We start from the raw sequence: 24,708 nt of genomic DNA on the forward strand, positions 1-24,708 counted from the left end.
CCCAAATATCTCACTTGGTAGGTAGACAGACCAGTGCAGTACTAAACCATCCAGAACAAGAAGAGCCAAGAGTCATGTCCGGTCTGTGCTGAGTTAACTAACCATGCCAAAAAATCATTCTGTGTCCGACAACTTGTCTATTGCTGGTCTATGGAGGAAAAATGAGATGGAATGTCCTTTCTCTTTAAGATGTCATTCATGGGTTGTGGCCATTGCTGGTAAGGCTGGCATTTATTGCCCACCCCTCATTCCTCTGAGAAAAGTGGTGATTTTTTTTTCAATTGAGTGGCTTTCGAGATCACTTTAGGGGCAATTGAAAAAACTGGTCACACTGGTGGGGGAACTGAAGTCACATATAGGCCAGATTTGGTTAAGGACAGCAATTTTCCTTTCCTAAATTGGTGAACCCATTTTTGTGACAATCGAACATTTTTATTGATGTTAGATTTTTTTTCAGATTGTTTTTTTTTAAATTGAATTCACTTTCTCAAACTGCCACAATGGGATTTGGACTATCATTCTGGCCAGTAACACAATCATGTCAAGGCCTTGTCATACTCTTGATTACTGTCCGATGACCCTTGCTGGAAAATGCACCAATGGGGACAGTGGCTCAGGGGAGGAACAGGCTCAGGTGTGGTGCACCCCATGGCCAATAGTTGACTATTGGTTACTGTCAAGTTTCACGTGTGAAACACAGACACATCATTGGACTCTAGTTGGCATGCGCAGGACCCCCAGCCCAGCGAGGGGCCAGCAGCACAGCTGAAAAAAGACTGGGCATGAAAAGATTAACCCTTTCTTTGGAAAACCAAGATATTTTGCTCAATGAACAGAACTTGATAATGTGAAGAGTTAAGATGGCCGATTGCTGTTTCTAACTGCATTATTAGCCCAGTGATTAATAATCTTGTTTGTAGTTTATTGCTGCATTCACTGTTATTAGACTGGCAGTTCCCAGAGAGGAATGTTGAGGATGTGATTAGGTTACATGTTCGTGCACGGTCTGAATTTGCAAACCATCTACCTGTATGTTTCTGATCAACACAAATATTTGTGGCATTATGTAGAATACTGTATAAAATAATCTGAGGTTCACTAAATATGGACCAATCAAAAATAGCTGTGAAAGAAAGCCTGGTTTATTTACGAAATGATATTGACCCCCAGTGTTTCATGATTCTACAAAAGTGGAATTTAGTTCTTTCCCTCGAGTACACCTACATCCAGTTTTTCCCAAAGAGATAAAAACAAAAAACTGCGGATGCTGGAAATCCAAAACAAAAACAGAATTACCTGGAAAAACTCAGCAGGTCTGGCAGCATCGGCGGAGAAGAAAAGAGTTGATGTTTCGAGTCCTCATGACCCTTCAACAGAACTCAACTCAGTTCTGTTGAAGGGTCATGAGGATTCGAAACATCAACTCTTTTCTTCTCCGTCGATGCTGCCAGACCTGCTGAGTTTTTCCAGGTAATTCTGTTTTTGTTTCCAGTTTTTCCTGTTTTCCTTTCTCTTCTCATTGTAACTGTATTGGAACCAAAGCCTGGTGTACCAATACCAGTACCCAAAGCTGTACTCCTGCAGATACCAACACTGTACCAATACCAATATCAAGTGTAAATGATGCCAAGTGACACCCAAATTCTAAACCCCATTGATACACAGCTTTGTAATCCCCTCACAAACACCTACTACATTTTGTAGTGTGCCTATGTGTGAAATGCTTGGGGAATTATGTAATTCTCCTATTGGTTTCAAGTTTTGCAGAAGTTCCAAGTCCAGTTTTCCAGGTAAGTGTTCAGATTGTGAAATGTACTGAGGATCAATGAGCTGAAAATCAGTGGGGATTAGAAGCTTGGTGATGGCTAACTCCATTCCCAGTCATAACACCAAGGTAGGAAGTTGCTCGACCTCGTTCCCATTCTACCAGCGTTACTTCATGTAAACCGTGCTTTGCTGCACTCCTCACAGGTCGCCACAGAACAGGAGCAACTCTGAGGAATTTCCCAGCCTGGGTATTAATTGTGTCCTATGTAGCACTTAGCTGCCACTTTATACTGAGCTGTCTTGCTTGGCTGGTGTTAATGTTACCAGTGAGTCAGTGAATAAAAGCAATGAGCTGCTTTTTAATACATTACAACAGAGACAACACGCCAAAGAAAGTACTTGATTGACTATGTTCTGATGTCATGAAAGATGCTATATTAATGCATGTTCTTTCTTTGAGTTGTTTACATTATAAAACATTTTTTGAATTCAGATCATAATTTAAAAGCATGTTTTGATTGAGATGTCTCCAAACCCTGAGCAGATATACCCAGAGGTTCAACAGCCTCAAGCCTCGGAATTTGTTAAGAGTTGGCTGCTGAATATGAGTGAAGTGTTGAAGAGTTCAACACAGATATGGGAAGAAAGGAGTTGGGAGTCTGGTTTGATGAAGCCTTGATATGGGGTGAATCAAATGCAGTTTACGGGAGGATCGGGGGCATCGGTTAAACTAAATACATGTAATTCTGAATAGATTATTCAGGACTGGAGGCATGAATCATTCTGAGCAGGTGCACCATGGGTCAAATTTAAACATAGGTTTTGGGTGCCAAGTGCGGAGTGATTTCGTTTAGATGGAGGAGCTAATTGTATTTTTTTTGCTCTCATACAGATGTGGATGAGTGTGACGCTGGTGCTGGCTGCTGTCAACAGGACTGTTTCAACACCCCTGGTGGATACGAGTGCGGTTGTCATGCAGGCTATCGGCTCAGTCTGGATGGCTGCACCTGTGATGGTGAGAATTGACAGTTCAGTTACATATATGATGTGGCTGGATTCAAACTCAGCGCCACTAGTGAAGGTGTCGTGTTTCCAGCCAAATGCAATAAGAAAAAGATTGTCTTTTTATTTGCCTGTGCTTTAGAGTTACCTGTATGTTAATTTTGTTTGAACTTTATACTTCCCTGTGTTTTAGGTTTACCTGTATTATATAGTTTCCAGTGCTTTAGGTTTGCTGTGCAATAGCCTTGCCTGTACATTAGGCTTGCCTGAATGTTTGCACCAAAGAGAGGAGTTTCACCCATTACATTTTTCATACATTTAGGATTAAATTTTTTCCAGAGCAGAATCAATTAAGCCCAAATTGCTACTCAACCTAACTGAGCTGGCAAACTAGGACTATGCACACTGCTGAGATCCACCTCCTGTGATTATCGAACTGTTGATGTTGGACAGGATTCAATGGTTGTGAAGCAACAAAGCAAAACAAAAGTAGAATATTTCAATTTTAAAAACTAATAACAATTAGCTGTGCGAGCATTTGAGAAATTGTTGAAGTGAATGTTAATGAGACAGCAGCTTCCTGCCCCTGCACCAAAATCAGTTCCAAATGGAGGGACTTATGGAGGTAAGGGATTTTCTTGTTCTTGGACTCAGCAATTGGAAATTCTGCACCAAATTTGCTTTGAAATGATGCATGTACTTTCCCAAGTCCCAGGGTAATGTGAAAGCTTTTTGTGCTTTAACGTTAGTCAGTTCTGAGACAAACTCTAATTTATTTAACATAAAATTATTTCGTTTTTAACCCTTTAAAGGTTTCGGTAATAATTTTAGAATTTGTTGCTTTTCCTATGAGCAGTCTCCATTACAGATTCTTCCTTATTCAACTAAAGAAGGGGGCTGGTGGAGGTAACTCTTTTGAGTCAACCAATTAAACTAAATCAACAAAATAAGGGATAAAGCAAACACAGCCCCTAAGTCAGGTCAGCTGTAAAACCAAGGACAAATTTTAAAGGAAACTTATAAACATTAAACCAAAATGTGATTAAAGGGGTCAATAAAACACCCCAGTCCCCGCGGTGCCCACCGAGCACGGAAGGCCTCAAGAGTGCCGGCAGACACCGCTTGCTCCCTCTCCAGGGACACCCGGCCGCGAACATAGCCGCGGAAGAGGGACAAACAATCGGGCGGGACGACCCCCTCGATCGCCCGCTGCCTGGACTTGTTAATGGCCAACTTGGCCAGGCCCAGGAGCAGGTTCACGAGGAGGTCCTTCTCCTTACCGGCCCCCCCTCTGCACTGGGTGTCCGTTGATCAGGATAGTGGGACTGAAATGCAAACAAAACATGAATAAAAGGTTTTTCAAGTAACTGTAATAGGAGTGCAGCCTACCACACCCTATATAAACATGGTCCACGGACTCCACAAGACCACAAAAAGGGCAGATGTCCTGGGAGTCCGTGAACCGACACATCCTACGATGACAGGGGACTGCTTCATGCAGCACCCTCCATCCCAGGTCCCCGATGGAAAGCGGGAGGACACCTCCATAGAGAGCCTCCCAACGGGGACCTCCGCCGCTGGACGGCAACAAGGCACGCCAGGGTGTGTCCGGGCGGTGGGCGAGGGCGAGAAAATGAAAGGTGTGCAGCTGCAGTCCGTACAGAAAGCTCCTCCGTGCCGTGCCAAATGGCACGGAGGGCATGTCCCCGAGGCGGCTCATATTGCGGGGCACCGGCACCCGAGGGAGGGCTCGGGGCTTGGGGCCAATCTGGAATTCCTTCCAAACAGGGGAACATTCAGGCGGAAGACCACCGCGCACCTGGGCCATCTCGAGACCTAAAATTATGTCGGGTCTGAGCACGACTGTCCTTAGGTCTCGGATAGCATCGGCTGCGAGCCGGACACTCACAGACGCGTGACACACCAACTCCTGCAGGAGCATCCAGCCCACTCCTCCGCCACCTGGCACATCCCCAATCCTGGTCACCCCGGCAGCCACAGCCCTCCTCTCCGCTAGCCACTAAAATGGACGGAGGGGCGGATTCCCGAGCTCTCTGATGATAGTCGCTACTCCTGATGGGGGAGAGCTGCATCGCGAGGCGACCACGTTCCAGACTTTGATCAGGTCCTGGTAAAAGACGGGCAACGCCTGCAAAGGAGCCACCGAGGCCCCTCTGCTCTATAAACAGGAGCTGCACGTCATAATTCAGGCCGTGCACCTGACGGAAGAAATACGCCACCAGGGCACACCATCTTGGAGGGGGGCTCGACGTAAAGGTATCACTGCAGGGTCTGAAGGCGGAAGGTCGCCACCTGTATGTAGGCACACTAGTGCCTGACCGCCTTCCCTAAGCGGGAGACTCAGAACCTCAGCAGCGACCCAGTGCAATCTTTTGTCCCAGAAGAAGTCAACTAACATTCTCTGGATTTTTGCGACAAAGTCCGAGGGAGGGGTCAAAGCGACCAGCCGATACCACAACATGGTGGCGGCTGGTGGAGGTAGTGGTGTGGGGAGAGTGAATATTCCAATTGGCTCTTGGCTGCAAGAGATCTTATACTTAACTCTAATGAGCCTGGCCTTATTAGCCAATGTGAAACAGGTGTTCCTGGAGAGAATATATTGAGTTGTCAACATTTTATAAGAACACTGGTTGTCAAACTTTTTGTGTGGGCCCTGCAGGATTGGCCTGGAGTCTCCAGGAACTGAATATCAGTCTCCTGGTCCAAGATACTGTTGTGTAAATTCCTGGAGAAAAATCACTGGGGCATTAAAAAAGGTTATTTTTTAAAAAAAATTTTTTTTGAACATTTCTCCTCACCAGATATAAAAGTATTGAAAATGGGAGAGAAAAGCTGGTTGACTGACAGTTGAGGATCAGCCAATTGGGTAATGAGTCATTTTTCCTTTCCAATTGGCGTAGGAAGATAGTGCGTCACAAGGATGGATGTGTTTGCTGATGAAGGCTGGAGCATGGAGACAAGTCATGTGGTGAAATCTCCAGGACCACATTTAATCACAGTTGGCAATCCTAGTGGGCCCACCACCACCTCTCACAACTATAAATATGTTTGGCACGTTCCAAGCAACCTCCTGAAAAGATTGACACCTTCCCAGGAACCCACCCCCCCCGGCAAATATTGGCACCTTCCCAGTAACTTCCTCTAATTACTGGCACCTTCCCAGAAAGCCTAGCAAATATTGACACGTCCCCAGGAACACCCTGCATATATTGCCACACATTTAGGCTGAGGCTTGGTAAGGGACCTGTAAGCTGTTTACAATTCAATTAATACAAAAGCAATATACTTAGGATGCTAGAAATCTGAAATAAAATAGAATGTGCTGGAAAAACGCAGCAGGCCAGGCAGCATCAGAAGTAGAGCTCCTGGCCGGTATTTTCCCTTCCCTCCCGCAGCGGGCGTCATGGCGAGCGGGAGCGGAAAATATCGCGAGAAGCCAAAAATCGGTTTTACGTTGTCGCAAAACCAGTTTGCAACTGTCCATTCTGGCCTTCAATGGCGGGCTAGCTTTCCCGCTGCGGCACGTCAGGGAATGTCATTTTAATACATTTGCATAAAATTATAAGGGCTGCTTGCCGGAACCATCCCCCCACGCTGGATCAACGGGGCACGTCAGCAACCAATTAGACCGACGTGTTTCACAACAACATAAAAGAACCGTGCACCTGGCGGCCTGCACTTCACTCATGACTTTGAGGTCTGTTCGCTTTCCTTGCATCGTGTAGTGCTCTAGTCAACTCAGACTCAGCGCCAGGCTTCGCAGTCAGCACCACTTTTCGGGGGTTGTCACAGGCTTGACTTGACCTACCAGACCAGCAGTAAGGTGGGGGGTGGGGTGGGGGGGTGGGGGAGGAGGGGGGGGGTGGGGGCGGGGGGTAGCTTTTAATGTGATGCAGGGCAAGACCTCCATTGGGGAAGGGGGGAAACTGGCCAGAGGCAAGTGAAGGTTCTGCAGGGCAAGGCCTCCATGGGGTGGGGTGGGATGGGGGAAGAGAAGATCGGGGAAGGTTGCACTCAGACACATGACTTGAGGAGGGTGGCAGATGGGTGGTGCAGGGTGGGAAGCATCCTCTGCGCCAGGGATAGGGAGGGAATATGTTACAGAATGACATAACCGAGTTGGGGTCAGAATGGAAGGAGCGCTATTTGAAGAAGCACTTCAGTTTACATTGTTGTGCTTGCAAAGACTGTCCTTGCCCCAGCTCAGGGAGGCGGAGGGCATGTCAGTGCAGTCTCAGTCATGCCCAGCATGTTGTGCACAGGACATGGTCGTAACATCACGTGCATCAGTCCGGAGGGTTTCTGGCATCATACTGGGCCTCAGGTGGCACACTCAGTTAGGGGAGGCATCTGCAGCCTGTAGATGGGGAAAAGGTATTGTGGGGGAATTCAAAGGTGTCGGGGGGTGGAGTGGGGCAGTGTATATATTTCACTGTGCAAGTGGCCTTAAGATGGGGAGGGGTGAGGTCCAGACAGGACATAGGCACACCTACCACAAAATATTCAGGGGGTAACAAAGGGGTATGCACCACAAACATGATGAAATCAAGGAATATGGGGCAATTGGGGGTTGGGGGGACGAAATTAAAAGGTCATAAAGGGAGGGAGACCTGAACATTAAGCTCCTTCAGGATGATAGGGGGGATTTCCACACACTCAGAGATGGTCCAAGCTGCTCTGACAGTGAGACCTCTGCACCACCATGTTCCAACCTGCAGCGATGGCGCAGTACAAAATTAAAATGAGGAGATACTTTCCTGATGAGAGCTCTGAGTGCCGATTGGAGGACAGGTGGGGGAGTCCAGCTGAACTGTGCATTTCTAAATGAGGAGAGATGCACAGCTGAGCCATGTTAGGAACCTTTCAATGACGAAGCAGGGAATCAGGAAAGTGAAGCAATGATGCGCATTCGTGCGAGACTAATCCTGAAAAGTGGCACTAATTGATTTTCTTTATTAACCTCTTGTTCACATCATGGAAATTCCCCAGAGCGAAAATGATATCCTGAGAAATTGGATGACTGGACAAGCTTCAGATGCGTGTTAGAATCATGGCACGGGCAGGTTCACAGAACAGAAGCCTCAGGATCCCCTCAAATAATCTCAGTTCCTGATTAAACATTTTTCCTCATGTGTATTCCAAAGAGGATAATATTAGAGTGCAGTGAATGAGGATCCCAGCCCTTGTGCTAAAAGCAGCATATCCAAGCTCCTCACCAAAGAAATCTCATAGCAATTGTTCATGTAAAGGGAGTAGTGGGGAGAGGAAAGAAGCACCTTGAAATGCACCCTGCGCTGGCCAGGATTTCAGGGGCGAATAGTTGCCGACACTGGAACAAAGCCCTTGAACTCACATTCACTGATGAGTCATTGACAGAAATAGGATCTTTGGAGGCAATGCTGACTCATGTCTGTTTCGCATTGATGCGGCAGAGAGGAGACCATCAGAAAGATGGAGCCTGGATTTATTGCTGCCTGAATAATCGCATACAGGCCAGAGAGAAGGCGGAGAAGATTGTGATGGAGGTCGCCAAAGGGAGCAGCTTCACCCTGATGAGCAAGGGGTATGAGGGCCCCCTCCAGACACAGAGGATGAGGCTCACAGAATGCCATGCATAGGCAGCTCGCAAAACCGAGAGTGTACAGAACACACGTGTCTTTTCTGCAGATGAGCGAGAGACGGTGTCGCCAATGCCTCCACATGTCCAGGAACCTGATGACGCACATCTGCCACATTCTGCAGGAGCTAATGCCATGGGGACTGGGAGGACATCCATTGCCAGTGGCTCTGAAAACCACCATCGCCCTTAACTTCTACACAAGTGGCCTTTGCAGGGCTCCACTGGGGACCTCTGCAGGATCTCGCAAGCTTCCACGCGTAAATACATACAGGAGGCATCAGACGCCCTTTTTGTCAAGGCCCGCAATTGCGTGAGCTTTGTCAGAGATCAAGCAAGCTAGAACGCCAGAGCACTGGCCTTTGCTGTGATTTCCGGATTCCTACTGGTGCTGGGTTCCATTGATGGCACTCATGCCTATAAAAGCTCCCTGGCAACAGGCATTCCAATAGATAAACAGGAGAGGCTCCCACTCACTCAATGTCCAGCTAGTCTGCAACCATAACAAACAAATCATGCAGGTTTGTGCCAGATACCCAGGAAGTTGCCACAACTCATACATCTTGAGTAGATCGCAGACCCTGAACACCTTGGAGGGACCACACAGGATCCAGGGTTGGCTCCTCAGTGACAAAGAGTGCCTGCTGATGACACCTGTCGGTGGCCACAGAATGCTGCAGAGAGAAGGTACAATGTTGCTTGTGCTGGTACCCAAACATTGGTGGAGCACCCCATAGGCATCTTAAGGATGCGATTCCGATGCCGGAACAGATCTAGCAGAGCACCTCAGGACACTCCCTAGAGGGTTTCATGGATCATCGTGGCTTGCTGTGTGCTTCACAACCAGGCTCTGCAAGGGTGGAGGACTTGTCAGATGCCAACATGGAGGAAGCTGCATGTCTCCTCCGATGAGGAGGACATTGAAGGGGATGAGGTTGAGGAAGCTCAGGCTGCAGGGGAAGAGGCCATAGCATGGGCTAGATGAGACAGGCATGAACATGAGGCCCTCATAGTTACCAGATTCTACAAAGAGGATGATGAGTTGCAATGAGTTTCGTCTTGGACAAGTGCCCTCCATCATGGGCTAATGTGAACACCAGTGTTGCTATTCCTGTCATTTCAACCCTGCACTTCAATACGAGAGTGAATGGTTACACATCAGGCTCACATTGTCCTGATCCTTTGAAAGATGATGAAGCCTCAGAAGCTTCTGTCCTTGCTGAGATGAGATGCCAACTGGAGGAGGGTGCCCTAGCATCAGGTATCAGAAGGTGCTACCTCTTTAAGTGTCTCTCCAGAATCCCAGTTGCAACAGTAGCCTACAAGAGCCGCCAGCTGTTCCACTATCCTCAGTGGGCTCGGAGCTATATGCCTTCAACCTGACAAAGCTCCCGAAGGAGATCCACCTCCTGCAATGGGACAATGCATTCAATGTAACCTCGATGGTGAAACTGATAGGAGACATTTGGGCCAAGGCAGCCAAGGACATTCCACAGGTGTCAATCCATTTGGAGGCAAAGTCCTCCGCATCACCTTCTTCTCAATCACATTGACATCCGGCACTCTCAGTTAGGGATGCTGGCCTGCATTTATCCTCACCTTTCTATGGATGTGGACCACCTGAGAATGACAACACTCAAATACTTACCTGCCAGACATTAAAATGCTTCGTTTAACACTGACACTGTGCCCCCATGGCCAGCCCTGGACCTTGCAAACTCCAAAATGCTCAGACACCTTAACGGCTCAAGGTCATGCATTGTTACTAATAAAGAGCAGACTTCAGCTTTAGTATATCCTCGCTCCCATCCCATTGCTCCCCTCAGCATTGTCTAAAGCTACCATGTGTACTTCCAAACCATGTTCAATGGCTCCATTGACGGTCAAAAATCACCATTTGGAATTAGCATCACTGATTTCTGTGAGTGTATAGGTGAGGGGACAAACAGCGCTGCATCCCTATATTGTGATGAGAGCTGCAATACAGACAACTACAGGGTGAGAAATGTTCAAGGTTGTAGGTATGAGCACCAGGACAATAATGTGACTGAGAGCAGTGGAGCTTCGGCACATTGAGGTGGCAAGGTGCTCCCACTTTTTGGTGAGCTTGGCAGATGCACACTCGGAAAGTCGGAAATACACTTGGCAGACAGAAACGCACATGAGCTCTAAGTATGGTCTCATAGCCTGAAAACCCCGCCGGCTGGCAGAAAATGCATGGAGTTCCAGGATATATGACCCTTCTTCATGCACTAAGACATCTCTCCTTCTAAACTAAACTTCATATTTCAATAGTGTAGATGAGATGGGAGAACACCCCGCCCCAATCTTACCCAGCCAAGAATGAACATGACACGACGCTGCAAAGCATGTGAACAAAGTTCCTTTTACAAGCACACTTAACGTCAAGGACAAGGCATCACTGATGTCGGGAATGATCTGAGAACAGGCACACACTGTGCTGGCGTGGAAGCAGACTACATAGACGACAGGCCAATGATAGCGACATCTTTGATAAGTTGGGGGAGGGACCATGGTGTCACACCTGATTTATAGCAACATAGCTCATCATAAAATTGAGGCATATTAAAGAGGAGATGTGAAATTGGTGCAATTGTATTTACATTTGTGAACATTATATACATGTGGTGAACACTCGTGGCACAGTTGTGCTCCTAATATTTTTTAACTTTCCTAACCTTACCGCTATTCCTGGGTAAATCCTCAACATCCACAGCAGAGGTGGAGGCAGCCTATTGACTGCTACGCCCTATTGTCAGTGATGACATTGGCCGGCATTCCCTGGACGGCCGAGACCTGGAGGGCCTTGGCCTGATTTGGGTGCCATGCTGTGGGGCAGGTGAACCCCCCTTGGCCTGTGAAGCTGGAGGTGATGGGGTCAACTGGGTGGATGGCTCTGGGGTGTCCAGCTGCTGGCCCTCCTCTCTTTGGGTGCCCAAGGACCCCTGGCTGACCTCTTGAGCAAAAGGAGCAGCTGGAGTGAGATTGAGGTTCCTTAGCCCCCTCTGATGTAGCCACCGATGGACCCACCAATGCCTACGGCAATGGAGTGCAGCTCCTGGCACAGTGCAGGACCGATGTGCTGGATCAAGGTCTCCAGTTGGATGCCATTCTACCAGCGTTGACCTTGGTGCGTTCGAATGCCAGCGCTATCACCTCAGACTGAACGTGGACAGACACCTCCATCGTATGTTTAAATCTGAGGAAGGCAGCTGACATCCCTTCTTGATGTTCCTGTGATTGTCGCTGTAACTCCAAGTGATTTAGGACCGAGTCTGGGAGCTCATCATCTGACTCTGACTTGGCAGATTCCTGGCCTCCAGCAGTCCTCCAAGTGCCGGTGAGCTCGGATGTCCCTGCCTCCGCATGTTGTGGACCAGATTGTGTGCTGTGCTCACCAGGTTGTGAGACAGGAAGCGGACAATATGGCGTGAAAACCTGCCATTGCGGCTGGTGGGTAAAATGCTGATTTTAATGCCCACTGCCACACATTGTGCACGGAGGGGAAAACCCTGCCTGATGTTTCAGGTCAGTGAATTATCATCAAACCAGTTCTGGTAAGGTCATCATCCTGAAACGTTAACTCTGTTTCTCTCTCCACAGATCCTGCTTGATTTATTGAGTATTTCTAGCCCATTCTGTTGGTATTAAAAATCATTAGGTCTTGTTCTGAGGTTTTGTAATGAACCTGAACAATCCTTCAATACCACCCATCATTCTTGCACTGGGAGAAACAGCAACTGATATAATTCATGTGAGATTCTTTATCACAATTCGTGGATGAGTATAAAATGTCCCACCAGTGACGGAGGAATTATTTCACAAGTAGGGACACTACTCTGAAACCTACCACTATGAGTGCAGTGTTTGCTCCATTACAGAGTGTTCTTCCTAGGTGAAGAACCATGAGCCATGGCCCATTGTATAGGATGTCAGAACAGTTGAAAGATGTAGGGTTGAAGACAAGATAAATCAAAAAGTGCTGATTAATGATACAAAACTTGGATTTTAAAAGCCTGAAGATTTTAGGGATGAGGAAAAACTGATATATCCGCTTGATTTGATATAATTCAAGCAGTACAGCTCTGGCTTAGGTGCATCAATATTCATTTTCATTGCAGCTGTTTCTTTCTGACTTAAGAGCTTTGAGATTAGTAGAATAATGAATGGAAGCTTTTCTGACGTCCATACTGACGTAACTTTGCATTTTCTTTCCAGATGTTGATGAATGCACTGCGGAAGATGACATCTGTGAGCACACCTGCCAGAACACAGCTGGATCCTTCCAGTGCTTCTGCGACATAGGACACAAGCTGGAGGAGGATCGAAAGAGCTGTGCACGTATGTTACTGCCTTGCATTGATGGTTATACTGAGAGGATTTCACATTTGCAGAACTGCTGACATTCCATTTTGCAAAGCCCAGGTTACCTTGAATTTTGTCTTTGGAATTAATCATAAAGGCGGGTGAAGTGGGATATATGCTGACTATTCAATGAGTCAGTGACTTCTGTCCAAGCCCAGTGTGGCCATGTGAAAATCAAAAATGGACGTTAAATTATTGTTATAACATTTCCAGCAACAACAACTTCAATTTATATCTTGCCTTTAACATAGTGAAACATTTCAAGGTGCTGCACAGAAGCATTATCAAACAAAATGTTGATATCGAGCTGCATAAAGGGATAGTGGGCTAAAGTTCCCTGGCCCCGTGATGTCAGGCTTGGAGGCGGGATGGAGGGGAATGGGAAAATAGTGGGGAACCGCATCGGGACTGGTCCCTGATGCATTCCCTCTGCTGGGGATCCTTCCTAGGGGGTGGCCTGGAAAGAGGATCAAATACCCACTCCACAGAGGTGGACAGCCAATTATGATAGTTAGGGCTCTAATTAGGGGCAATAGGAGGGAATTCCAGAGTTTAGGACGCCGGCAGCTGATGGTCACACCAGCATTTTGACTCAAGGGAAATGGTTCCCCCTGCTGTGTACAGAGGCCACCAGCGCAATGGATGGACTACCTGCAGCAGGTTAGGGGGGGGCTCTTCAGAGGCTCTATCCCCTAATGATAGGATGGTGGGCAGGAAAGGCCCCACCCATGGCTCAAACAATTCCTCTGGAGTGGTTGCCCCTCTGGTCCCAGGGGCCAACCAGCTTTGGCTTTCATAATGTTTCGTTTAGATTTATGCCGCCAAGAGGGCCCTTGTGGTCTTGAACCTGCCTCAGCAGCACCCACCTCTGCCAATGGGGTTGCCAAGGCTCATAACCTCCATACTCTGGCATGTGGAGTGGCAGCCAATTAGGAGGCCACCTCCCGGAAGATTGCACCTCCAGTCGCACTGCCAGCAACTGTGGGCTCACGCCCATTTGGTTCTGACATTGGGGTCCCGAAGCATGTGGGAAATTCCACCCTTTTAGGACAGGTGTCAGAAGGGTAGATTTTAAGGAGCACCTTAAAGGAGAAGGGAGGTAAAGAGGATTAAGGAGTAAATTCCTGAGTTTAGTACCTTGGCAACTAAAGGCACAGCTGTCATTGATGAAGTGATTAAAATCAGGATATGCAAAAGGCCAAAATTGGAGGCATGTAGAGATTTCAAACAAGATGCTGAATCTCAATCCAGGTCCTTGTGTTCTTGACTCTGGAGCACAATGCTAATTTGACTTAAATTGTCAAAGTCACTCGAAAAGGCCACAGGAAAGCTGGTGTGGGAAATGGGAAAGCTGCCACATTGTTGCTATAGAGGGAGCTATTCTATGGTACACAGACAAGCGGAGCCTTACTCTACATCTAACCACACTCTGTACCCCACCAGACCGCAGAAGGCATGGCCACCAGTGGAGCTTGTCATAAATTCCTACCATAATTTCAGCAGGAGATGAGCGAAAAGCCAGGAGAAACAGCATAAACCACTGCTGGCACTTTTTTCTCAAGGGTTTTCTCCGAAATTACTGTGGGTACTTGGGAGAATCCCTTCCTTACTTAGAACTGTTGCATAATCGGCTGCCCCAATTGCTGAAGGTTATGCATTGAATAGCTGAGCCATACAGACTGAGGGGGTTAGCTGATCTGACAGGGCAGCATTACGGTTGTGAATAGACAGACATTGGATGAGTGAAGAACTGGGTGGATTCTTTGAAGCCAAAGCACTAAAGCTGCCCTGAAGAAATCTAACAGAGCAAGGTCAACAAAATTAGGATAATCTTGGTCCTGTGAGTGTGGCTGGCTCAATCGTCTCTTGTCAGTAAGATAGGAAAGTTACCTAAGTTGCATTCGTAAATGCCTTTTATTTCGAACAGTGTAGGCTTGCAATAGTAAACTGTGGGTTGTCATTTTATTTATGACTGTGACCATACCAATCTAAGCATTGGTTTGGCTCACTGGTAGCACTCTCACCTTTGAGTCAGAAGGTTATGGGTTTAAACTCCACTTTGAAGACTGAGTACATAATCTAGGCTGATACTTCCATTGCAGTACTGAGGGAGTGCTGCACTGTCAGAGGTGCCAAATTTTGGATGAGACATTAAACTAGGGTTGTCCAACCTATGGCACGTGGGCTACAATCCGACCTGTCATGCCTCTCTATCAAGCCCATGGATTCACTGTTCAAAATACAGGTAAGTGGAAGTGACAGATCTTCAAGGAGCTGCTCCTTCAATGACAGTGTCTCTGGTGTTTGCTGTGTCTTTGAGTAGAGGAGCAGTGAGCAGTATGAAGATGGGTGGCCATGGTGCATTCTTTCTCAACCTTTGGCCACGCTCTCTCTTGCCCTCCCGCACCGGTGCCAGCCCCTTAAAGGAGCAAAAGATGGGTCAAGATGGTGGCGCAGACCGAGGAGACCACAAAGAATAACAGTTGCAGCAACAGTACCCACTTGGCCCCCCTGCCTGGGGCAGCTGGAGTCTTCAACAGGGCAGAGTGAGGTAGCGCATCTTGGCACCTGCACAGCTGTTCCGAATTCCTCCTCAGAGGTAAAATGCCCAAATCTCATTGGCCTGGGTGAGGCATGAGAGCGTGTGTGTGTGTGAGTATGCTTGAGAGCATGTGTGTGAGCGTGTATGAGAGCATGTGTGTGAGCATGTGCAAGAGCGTGTGTGAGCATGCGCGAGAGAATGTGTGTGAGCATGTGCAAGACCGTGTGTGTGAGCATGTGCGAGAGCGTGTGTGAGTGCAAATCTGAGCAAGTCTGTGCGAGCATAAGTGTCTGAGAGTGAGAACCCTGATATTGGGAATGAGTCAGACACACACACACACACACACACACCCTTCCCTTCTTCCTCCACCCTACCTAAAAACCTATCCACAAAGCAGGCTAGGAGAAGAGGAAAATGCAAGCTGAAAGGCAACCCGTTTCCAATCTCCACTTTCATATGAATTCTGCCAAGGCTAGCTCAGAGTGTGCGCCACCTGAGGCAAACACCAGTTCAGCGTTAGTTAAACCCAATTCCTTAGCTCAGCCCCAGTGTCCACACCTTCCCTGGAGACCAGAACTTGGGGCCTAGCTTGTCTTTCTCTGTCTAGCTCTGCTTCTTAGGCAAAAAGGCAATAAAAGGTTTTATTGGTTAGCTCTGCTGCTTGGCACTTTTAATGGTCATTTTTATTAATTACTCTTTTATTAAATTATCAACTTATTGCTTTGACATTTTTTTCTTTAAATTCATGTTTAATGCTGTGCCAAACCTTATCTTTCCAAAATTTGCTCATTGGCCCCTTGAGTGATAAAATGGAAATGTGGCCTTTCGAGCGAAAAGGCTGGACAACCCTTCTTTAAACCCTCCAGTGATGACACTTAAAGGAGAACAGGGGATTTTTCCATGTCTTGGTCAATGTTTATCCCTCAACTAAACCAGATTAACTTGTCATTCCTGTGGAGCTGTTTGCCTGATCTTGCTGTGCGTAAATTGGCCACCGTGTATTTTTTGCACACAACAGTGACTACATTTTGAAAAAGTAATTCATTGGCACTTTGGGACACTCTGGGGATGTGAAACGTGCTATGTGAATGCAAATTCTTCCTTTCTTACAATCACCTCCAAACCCAGCTCCAACACTATCACACCATGCCCTGCTTCCGCGGCAATACTGGTGAAAGGAGCTCACATTTCAACCAAATCTCTGCTAAGCAATCTCTTCCTCAATGTAACTTCTATTAAACAAGAATACAGCGTATTATTTCCATATGTAATCCCTGTGGGAGGTTTTTCTTCCTTGTTGCCCGTGGTTCTATTAACCTCCCTGTCCTCATCGGTTTTTAGCCTTGTACCTCTGTTGTATTGGGTATTTTTTTTACCTCTCTCTTGACTTCAGTTGTTTTTGGCCAGAGGTCTTGACTGCAGAGTACAAGGTTGTCGCCAGCACAGCTTCGCCTGTTTCACTTCTTACTCTGTGTTCTGTCATTTCAGACCCTGCCTGATATTAATGAAAGTGGGGTTATTTGTTTGACTGAAGCGGCCCATTTCAACTTCAGGCAAAATCTTTGCCAAAGCAAAGCTGTTGAATAAGCAGTATGCACGGAAATAATACTCGGTCCAGCTGCTTCTCTTGTCAGCCCCTCAGCAGTTTGTTGCAATTAGACATTTTGTAGAATTCCAAGAGCGTAGGAAGCTGAAGTCTATTATGATTCAAATATTCAAGGCATGCTTTCAAGGACAGTGGAAAGAGAATAAATGTTTAACCAGGAATTGGATAACAAAAACTTACTTCCTGGGGATTGTATGGCAAATTATTTGAAGATGTGTTTGTCATTCTGAAGAGCCTGTCTCTGGTTATGTGGTTGGACTCTCCAACACACATAATTGACCAAAAATAACCACTGTTCACATGCTTCACATAAACTTTTATTTGCCAGGGATTAACACTGGGAGATAGCTAAAGCTCTTATGGGACAGAAGCAGAATTTTAAAAAACAATACTGGAGGCATTTTCATATAGAGTGAAACCCCGTTTAAAATCAGCTGTGATATGACTAAATTGTTTGCAATGTAAGAAAGGAATGGCATATTTGAGTCTTGGATCATTTCAGCCTCTCAGAATCAGTGGTACTAAAAGGTTGCGTACATTCACATTTATTGACACTTTCCCACTGACTTTGCACAGACATCGGCAGAGCAATCTTCCGGGAGGCGGTCTCCTAATTGGCTGCCTCTGAACTTGCCACCCTATTAAGGACAACAGGTGGGCTCCAATGCTGTAGGCCCAAGCAGAGGGCCGGCAACTTTGGAGCCTCGGCAGCCTCTCCAGGAAAGACAGGTGATGCTGACGTAAGGTGCAGGCCAAGAGGACGCCTCAGCATGGAAGCACTGTTGCCGGCCAGAACACAAGGGCTGCACTAAAGAATCCAGAAACTAGTAGGGACATCAAAGTGGAGGGGAAACCCCCCTGCTGGATTGGATGCAGTCACAATTGCAGCCATTCACCCACATAGTCCTGTCATTGGGTCATTGGGTCTCTGACTCCGATAGCCTCCAGGCCAGTTGCAAGGAGGCTGCCTGCAATGAGCTAGCAGTCTCTGCATGCAATGAGCAGCTGTTCTGCAGGTGAAATGTTCCAGCGATGGTGTAAAATCAGCCCTAAATGAGGCCTTAACCAGCCCAATTGACTGCCCACCTCAGTGGAGCAGGCAGCCAATCCTGCAACCAGTCTAACCTGGGAAAGTTCCCTGGTAGTAGAAATGCGTTGGGGAACCATCCTAGCATGGCTCCCCTCTATTTTCCTGACACACCCACCTACAATCACATTTCAATGGGGTCAGGATAATCCATCCCTTTGTGTCGGTGGAGATGCTTCATTTGCTTAGAAACCCCTCTTAATCTATCCTGGGTGACATTTTGATGTATGGCACAGTCATCCTTGATCAATCTGCCAAGTAATTGGCAGTAATGCCTGTCCAATTCGTGACCACCCCTCGCTCTAGTCACTCCCCAACACTTAGCTGCTGAAAGCTCTGGTCTTGGCCAAAACCTTTTGAGGGACATCTCTCATAATCTTTAGGTTGCCTCTGCTCCTTTATGGTGCCCCCATGGACCTTCTGGTCACCCATATTCTCCACCTTTCCACTGGTAGACCCCATCTTGACCATGTCGACATTGTGAGCCCAAACGTGAAAAAAGGGGTCTGAGCTGGTGCAGGAGGAATCAAGCCTCATCAGAACTCTGTCTCAAAGAGGGGAATCATTCTCTTAAAGTCCTTTCAAGTGGGAAATCTAACTTCAGTGACAAGGGATTTTAATGATAGTAATTTAGTAATAGGTTTAACATTAACATAATCACAAACATTACAAGGTGACTTGCATTCAAACTCAGTAGACGCAAGTTGAACAGGTTTAACTGCCTTATTTAGCAGGTGATGAATATTTGGAAGAGGGAATGTGCTGGAGAACAGATGTGACACAATCAAGAGAGAACGTGTTTGACACAGAAAGTGATCCAGAGTAATGCAAATAATGTGTAGGATTTCCCGAATTTTGGGACTGAAATTGACTGCAAGGGTCCCTGCCATGTGTAAAGTATTAATTATTTTTGCATAAATCTTCCAACATTATTTCTATATTTTACTCTTGAGTCTTTTGTTTCTTATTGGAAGTTCTTTGAGGGAGAGATGCATCAATAGTTAGTTGAGAATACTGGAACACTCTTGTGTTTTTTGGCAAGCTGAAATGATTAGGGTTCAGTCAAAGTGAAAATCAAGCCAGGTAAAAGGTTAGATTTCATGCCATCTGGAGATGGGTGGGATGAGTGATTGACAAGATGACTCTGAAATGCATCCCTTTTTGTGTGGTTTGATCCTTTCTTCCTTTTCAGTTCTGGAAGACCCAGTAGAGGCGCTGAACGGCCGGCCTGGTTTTGGAAGACTCATTCCTGAGGTGACATTCTACCATGGCGAAGAGTTAACCCAATTGTTTGATGATGAGAATGAAGAAGGCGGGGAGGAGGAAGCGCGAGGGGAATTCACCCTGTCACAAAGCTTTGGTGAGACCATCGTCAGTGCGATGAATTCTTTGTAATCTTCTCAGTTCTACAAGGCATGGGGGTTTCAGTGCTTTTTAACTGAAGCAGTAATTATTGAAAGAACCACTTAAGTACCATTAAGAGCTGTGGGCTGACAAGTCCCCTAGTCCTAGTGGACTTTATCCTAGAGTTTTAAAAGAAGTGTCTTGTGAGATAGCTGATGCGTTGGTTTTAATTTTCCAAAATTCTCTAGATTCAGGAAAGGTTCCATTAGATTGGAAAATAGCCAATGTAACTCCTTTATTCAGAAATGTAGGGAGACAGAAAGCAGGAAACTACGGGCCAGTTACCTTAACATCTGTTGTAGGGAAAATGTTAGAAACTATTATTAAAGATGTTATAGCAGGGCACTTAGAAAAATTCAAGGTAATCAGGCAGAGTCAACATGTTTTTGTGGGAGGGAAATCATGCTCAACCAATTTATTGGAGTTTTTGAAGAAGTAACATGTGCTGTGGATAAAGGGTAACTGGTGGATATACTGTATTTAGATTTCCAGAAGGCATTTGATAAGGTGCCACATCAAAGGTTATTGTGGAAAATAAAAACTCATGGTGCAGAGGGTAACATATTGACATGAATAAAAGATTGACCAGCTAACAGGAAAAGGAGAGTAGGTCATTTTCAGGTTGGCAAGATGTAACAAGTGGTCTGCCACAGAGATCAATGCTGGGGCCTCAACTGTTTACAATTTATATAAATGACTTGGATGAAGGGACAGAAGGTGTGGTTGCCAAATTTGCTGATGATACAAAGATAGGTAGGAAAGTAAGTTGTAAAGAGGACATAAGGAGGCTACAAAGGGATTATAGATAAGTTAAGTTAGTGGGCAAAGATCTGGCAAATGGAGTATAATGTGGGAAAATGTGAAATTGCCCATTTTAGCAGGAAGAATAGAAAAGAAGCATATTATCTAAATGGTGAGATATTGCAGAGCTCTGAGATGCAGAGGGATCTGGATGTCCTAGTGCATGAATCGCAAAAGGTTAGTATGCAGGTACAGCAAGTAATTAGCAAAGTTAATAGAATGTTATAGTTTTTTTGCGAGGGAAATTGAAGACAAAAGTAGAGAGGTTATGCTTCAGTTATACAGGACATTGGCGAGACCACATCTGGAGTACTTTGTACACTGTTGGTCTCCAAGGAGGAAGGATGTAAAAGTGTTGGAAGCAGTTCAGAGAAGGTTTACTAGACTAATAACTGGAATGGGAGGGTTGCCTTATGAGGAAAGGTTAGGCAGGGTAGGCTTTTATCTGCTGGAGCTTAGAAGAGTAAGAGGCGACTTGATTGAAACATATCAGATCCTGAGGAGTCTTGACAGGATGGATGTGGAAAGGATGTTTCCTCTTGTGGGAGAATCTAGAACAAGGGGTCACTACTTAAAAATAAGGCATCACCCATTTAGCACAGAGATAAGGAGAATTTTTTTCTTTCAGAAGGTTGTGAGTCTTTGGAACTCTCTTCCTCAAAAGCTGGTGGAAGCAGGGTCTTTGAGTATTTTTAAGGCAGAGCCAGATATATTCTTGATAAGTGAGGGGGTGAAAGGTTACTGGGTGGGAATGTGGAGTTGAGGTTACAATTAGATCAACCTTGATCTTATTGATTGGCGGAGTAGGCTCGAGGGGCTGAGTGGCCTACTCCTGCTCCTAAGTCATATGCTCGTATGCATTACCTGCTCAAGGGCTCGAGTGTGTGATAATATTGTGAAGATTGTGTTGCTATCTATACTCCATTGTGCATGCGCGTGTGTGTGTGTGATTCATCAACTATTAACTCACTGTTGTTTTGATGAAAACAGTCTAAGGTTTTTGATTCACATATTTCACAGTGTAGAAGTTCAACCCAAAAACATGTGGGGATATGGGCTTGAGGTATTTGATTAACTGAAGTGTGCAGGATGTTTGCCTTGATGCCTTCAGGATAGGATTTAGCACAATTGTAGGTTTGTGACTGAGCTTCTGAGTGTTGCAAGTGTGTTTGTTAGTCTGACATATGGGTGTTGGGTATAAGAACCTACAACTGAATCAGTGAACTCTTCACAAGGAACACAGATTATATTCTCCTATTGATTAGCAGAAGCAAAGAAATAACTGATTTTCAGACTTCACATGGCTTAGCTTTCAGAATTTAAGGAAGGGAAAGATGATCATGTTTGACTTAGCAATAACTTTGAAGAGGGTCGGGGATGGTGTTAAAGGCGAGGAGATGCTTGGGAGGTTGGGTTTCAGCTGAGTGAGATGGTAATGGACTGATTGTGGAGGGATAGGGAAATAGATTTGGAATTGGATTAGAGAGATCAGTACTGATTAATGAAGTGATTTTGGAAGGGTTAAGAGATGGCAAGTGAGTGGTTTGAGATGGTTTTTGATGGACAGTCAGATAGGATTTTATTTGGAGGGATAGGGACAATGTCATGCAATGGTTTAGTAAGGACAGGCAGATGGTTCTGGAGTAGTTCTGAAGGGATGAGAAGATGGTTATGATTTTGGAGGGGTAGATGGTCGTTCATGGAGTAGTTTTGGCGAGATTAGTACTTTGGATATAGCAGACTACCATAATATTCTGGTGGAATTCTGTATTGGATCTGGAAGGAGACTGCAATCTTATAATATCCTGCTGGAATTCTATATTAGATCTGTTTGTATAATTATCTCTGGATATTGTTTGCAGTGTGCTGGGACGGTACCTTTGGACATGACTGCAGCTTGACTTGTGAGGACTGTAAGAATGGTGGAATTTGCAATGAGTCTCGAGATGGATGTGTTTGCCCAGAGGGCTGGACCGGGGTCTTGTGTAATCAGAGTAAGTAAACCTTAAACTCTCAAGTGTGGTGTGACATTTGTATTAAAGCATGTTTTTGAGCCATTAATGGACATTGTCAGTTTGTAAACATGGGAACTACAAATGAACCTGCTGTGTAGCACTATCAGAAAAAGAAAAAGATCCTTGGGACAAATTTAGGGTCAAAGAATTCTCGATAGTGCTTGGGAGTCTCAGCTTGCAATGATGTACGACTGTCGGAAGTGAAGTCAGAATTGGAATTTCTCACATGGTGGAGGAAAGGTGCTTTTCCACAGGGAGAACCAAAGGTTAAGCCAACCCCAGCCACCTTCTGAATCTCCAGGTGGTCAGTTTGGAAGGAGCAACAGAAGCCTAGAAATGGTGAGGTCAAATCATAAAAGGAAATGGAAATAAATGTGTTCTAAAAGTGGTTCTCCCAAATCTTTTCTGCTATCCCCTCCTGAAGTTAGAAACTCTTGTTGGGGTTCTAGCTCTCCTCTAGTATCCTGCCTATGATGTGAACCGTATTAGCCGGATATTCTGCTTTAGAGTGCAGCACTGTCAAAGCCAAGCCAAACCTGTCCTTATCTGACTTCCACAAGTGTAGTTTCCAACAAATGTCACTGAATTGCAATAGGCGTGGGATTCCTGACTGATTTTCCCCCTCCCCTTCCCTACTTAAGGGCTCTCAAACCAATTCGAGCATCCATAATGCTGCCCTGAGTGAGATTAATTAACTCACTCCAAATACTAAGATTGAACCTTAGACCATCCAGATCTGTACGGCTCAAAATTCTCCGAGTATTGTCAGGGGAGCTCATTCTTTTTTTATATTTTAAAAATGAAATTTCTGCATTACTTTGAAGAAGTTAAATTCAGCAGCAGGCGGCTTAAGCAGTCAAGGGGAGGAATGCTGTTTACAAGGGACTCAGCAAGCGATCACTTTGCTGTGGAAATGTTGGATGTGTGGGAGAATTCACTTCACCACTGACTCACGACAGACACATTCCCTGCAGCTAGAACTCCAGAACTAATTTACTGCATGGTAGATGCTATTCCCGTGAGACAATAAACATATCAGCCACGAACATTGGGGTGTGTGAGTCACTTGTGGAGACTGGAAATACCAGCCTGCTACTCTTCATAGGAATGTAGGAATTGTTATACATAAAAAGACAAAGGCCCATCTGGTTTACCTCCTACCATCTTGCTAGTTGCATGTTATGATGATTACGGAATTGTCGACTAATTATAGCAATCGATCTCTATCAATTAGGCCAGGGATTGTCAAACTTTCTGAACCTTAGGGCCGCATATGATATTTTTCAGGCATTTGAGAGCCAAAAGACATGGACAACCTTTAGAGACACATTTTTATTACTACCGCACATACTTACATGCCCTCCCTCCCCACTCACACCCTGACTCTCTCATCCCTTCCTCCTATTCCACCCTTCCCCTACCTGGATTTCTCCACCTTTCCCAGATGTCGGAGAGCTGGAGTGGAGGGAAATGGCTGTTAGGGCCCAAATTGCAGTCTTTGATTCTCAGCCTCCCCCAGGCCCTGCTCTCAGCTTCTGTCACCACCCCAACTCCTGGTCCCTTCTTGGCCTTCGTTCACCTTGTTCCCAGCCTCCACCACCTCCCCCCTGCACACCCGCTAACCCCTGTTCTTGGTCTTCCTCCAATCTGTTCTTACCCCTGTCTGGAGACATCGACTCCCACAGCTGAGATGGCACCAGGCAGACAATCCAGTGTAAGAAGATGCACAGCACGCTGAACGTGCGAGCAACACCTACTGGGGGCATGACCTCTGTATCACCGAATCATAGAAATTGGGCTGGACAGTGCAGTTAGAGTTGGGCTGGTGGATGCAGCAGCTCTGCATGCCCAACCTGCCCGATTCTTCCGAATGATCCAGGTTAATCTCCCCACCTTATCCACCGCCCCACTTTATCTGTCAAAGAGCTGCATGTGGCTAATGAGCTGCGGTTTGACCACCCTGAATTAGACCAGAGTCAGCTGCATCTCCCAAGCATTCTCCTGAGATTGCCAACTTTGGCTGGAGGTTTTCTCAGAGGTTTTATCATGTGACATTTAATTACATGACATTCAACCATTTAGCTGATCATGTGACATTTGATCACAGGAACACTGGCATAGACCACTTGGGCCGACTAGCCTCTATCTGGGCTGTAAAGTTCTATGTAATTCTGACATGTTATTGCATTTACCATCTAAAGATTGGGTTCCATAAGAGCATGGGAAATAGGAGCAGGAGTAGGCCTTTGACCCTGTTCTACCATTTCAATGCGATTATAGCTGACCATTTCAACTCCACCCTCCCACAGTACCCTCACATTCTTAACCCCCTCAGTATACAAAAATCTATCGATCTCTGCCTTGAACATACCCAACAACTGAGCTTCCACAGCCCCTGGAATAGAGAATTCCAAAGATCTATAACTCTTTAAATTAAGAAATTTCCCCTCATTATATTCC

The 24,708-nt window shown here is 45.9% G+C and overlaps 1 protein-coding gene across 1 annotated transcript in view; it reads left to right on the plus strand.

Moving 5' to 3' along the window:
• The window catches only part of megf6a (multiple EGF-like-domains 6a), a 221,628-nt gene that overhangs the window by 104,890 nt on the left and 92,030 nt on the right, over nt 1-24,708 (plus strand). Inside the window, exons 7-10 of the mRNA XM_041206995.1 lie at nt 2,660-2,782; nt 12,647-12,769; nt 19,221-19,388; nt 22,096-22,227. Of these exons, the coding sequence (XP_041062929.1) occupies nt 2,660-2,782; nt 12,647-12,769; nt 19,221-19,388; nt 22,096-22,227 (546 nt within the window). The remainder of the gene's footprint in view (nt 1-2,659; nt 2,783-12,646; nt 12,770-19,220; nt 19,389-22,095; nt 22,228-24,708) is intronic.

The sequence above is a fragment of the Carcharodon carcharias genome, chromosome 15 (genome assembly GCF_017639515.1).
Source record: "Carcharodon carcharias isolate sCarCar2 chromosome 15, sCarCar2.pri, whole genome shotgun sequence".
Taxonomy (NCBI): domain Eukaryota; kingdom Metazoa; phylum Chordata; class Chondrichthyes; order Lamniformes; family Lamnidae; genus Carcharodon; species Carcharodon carcharias.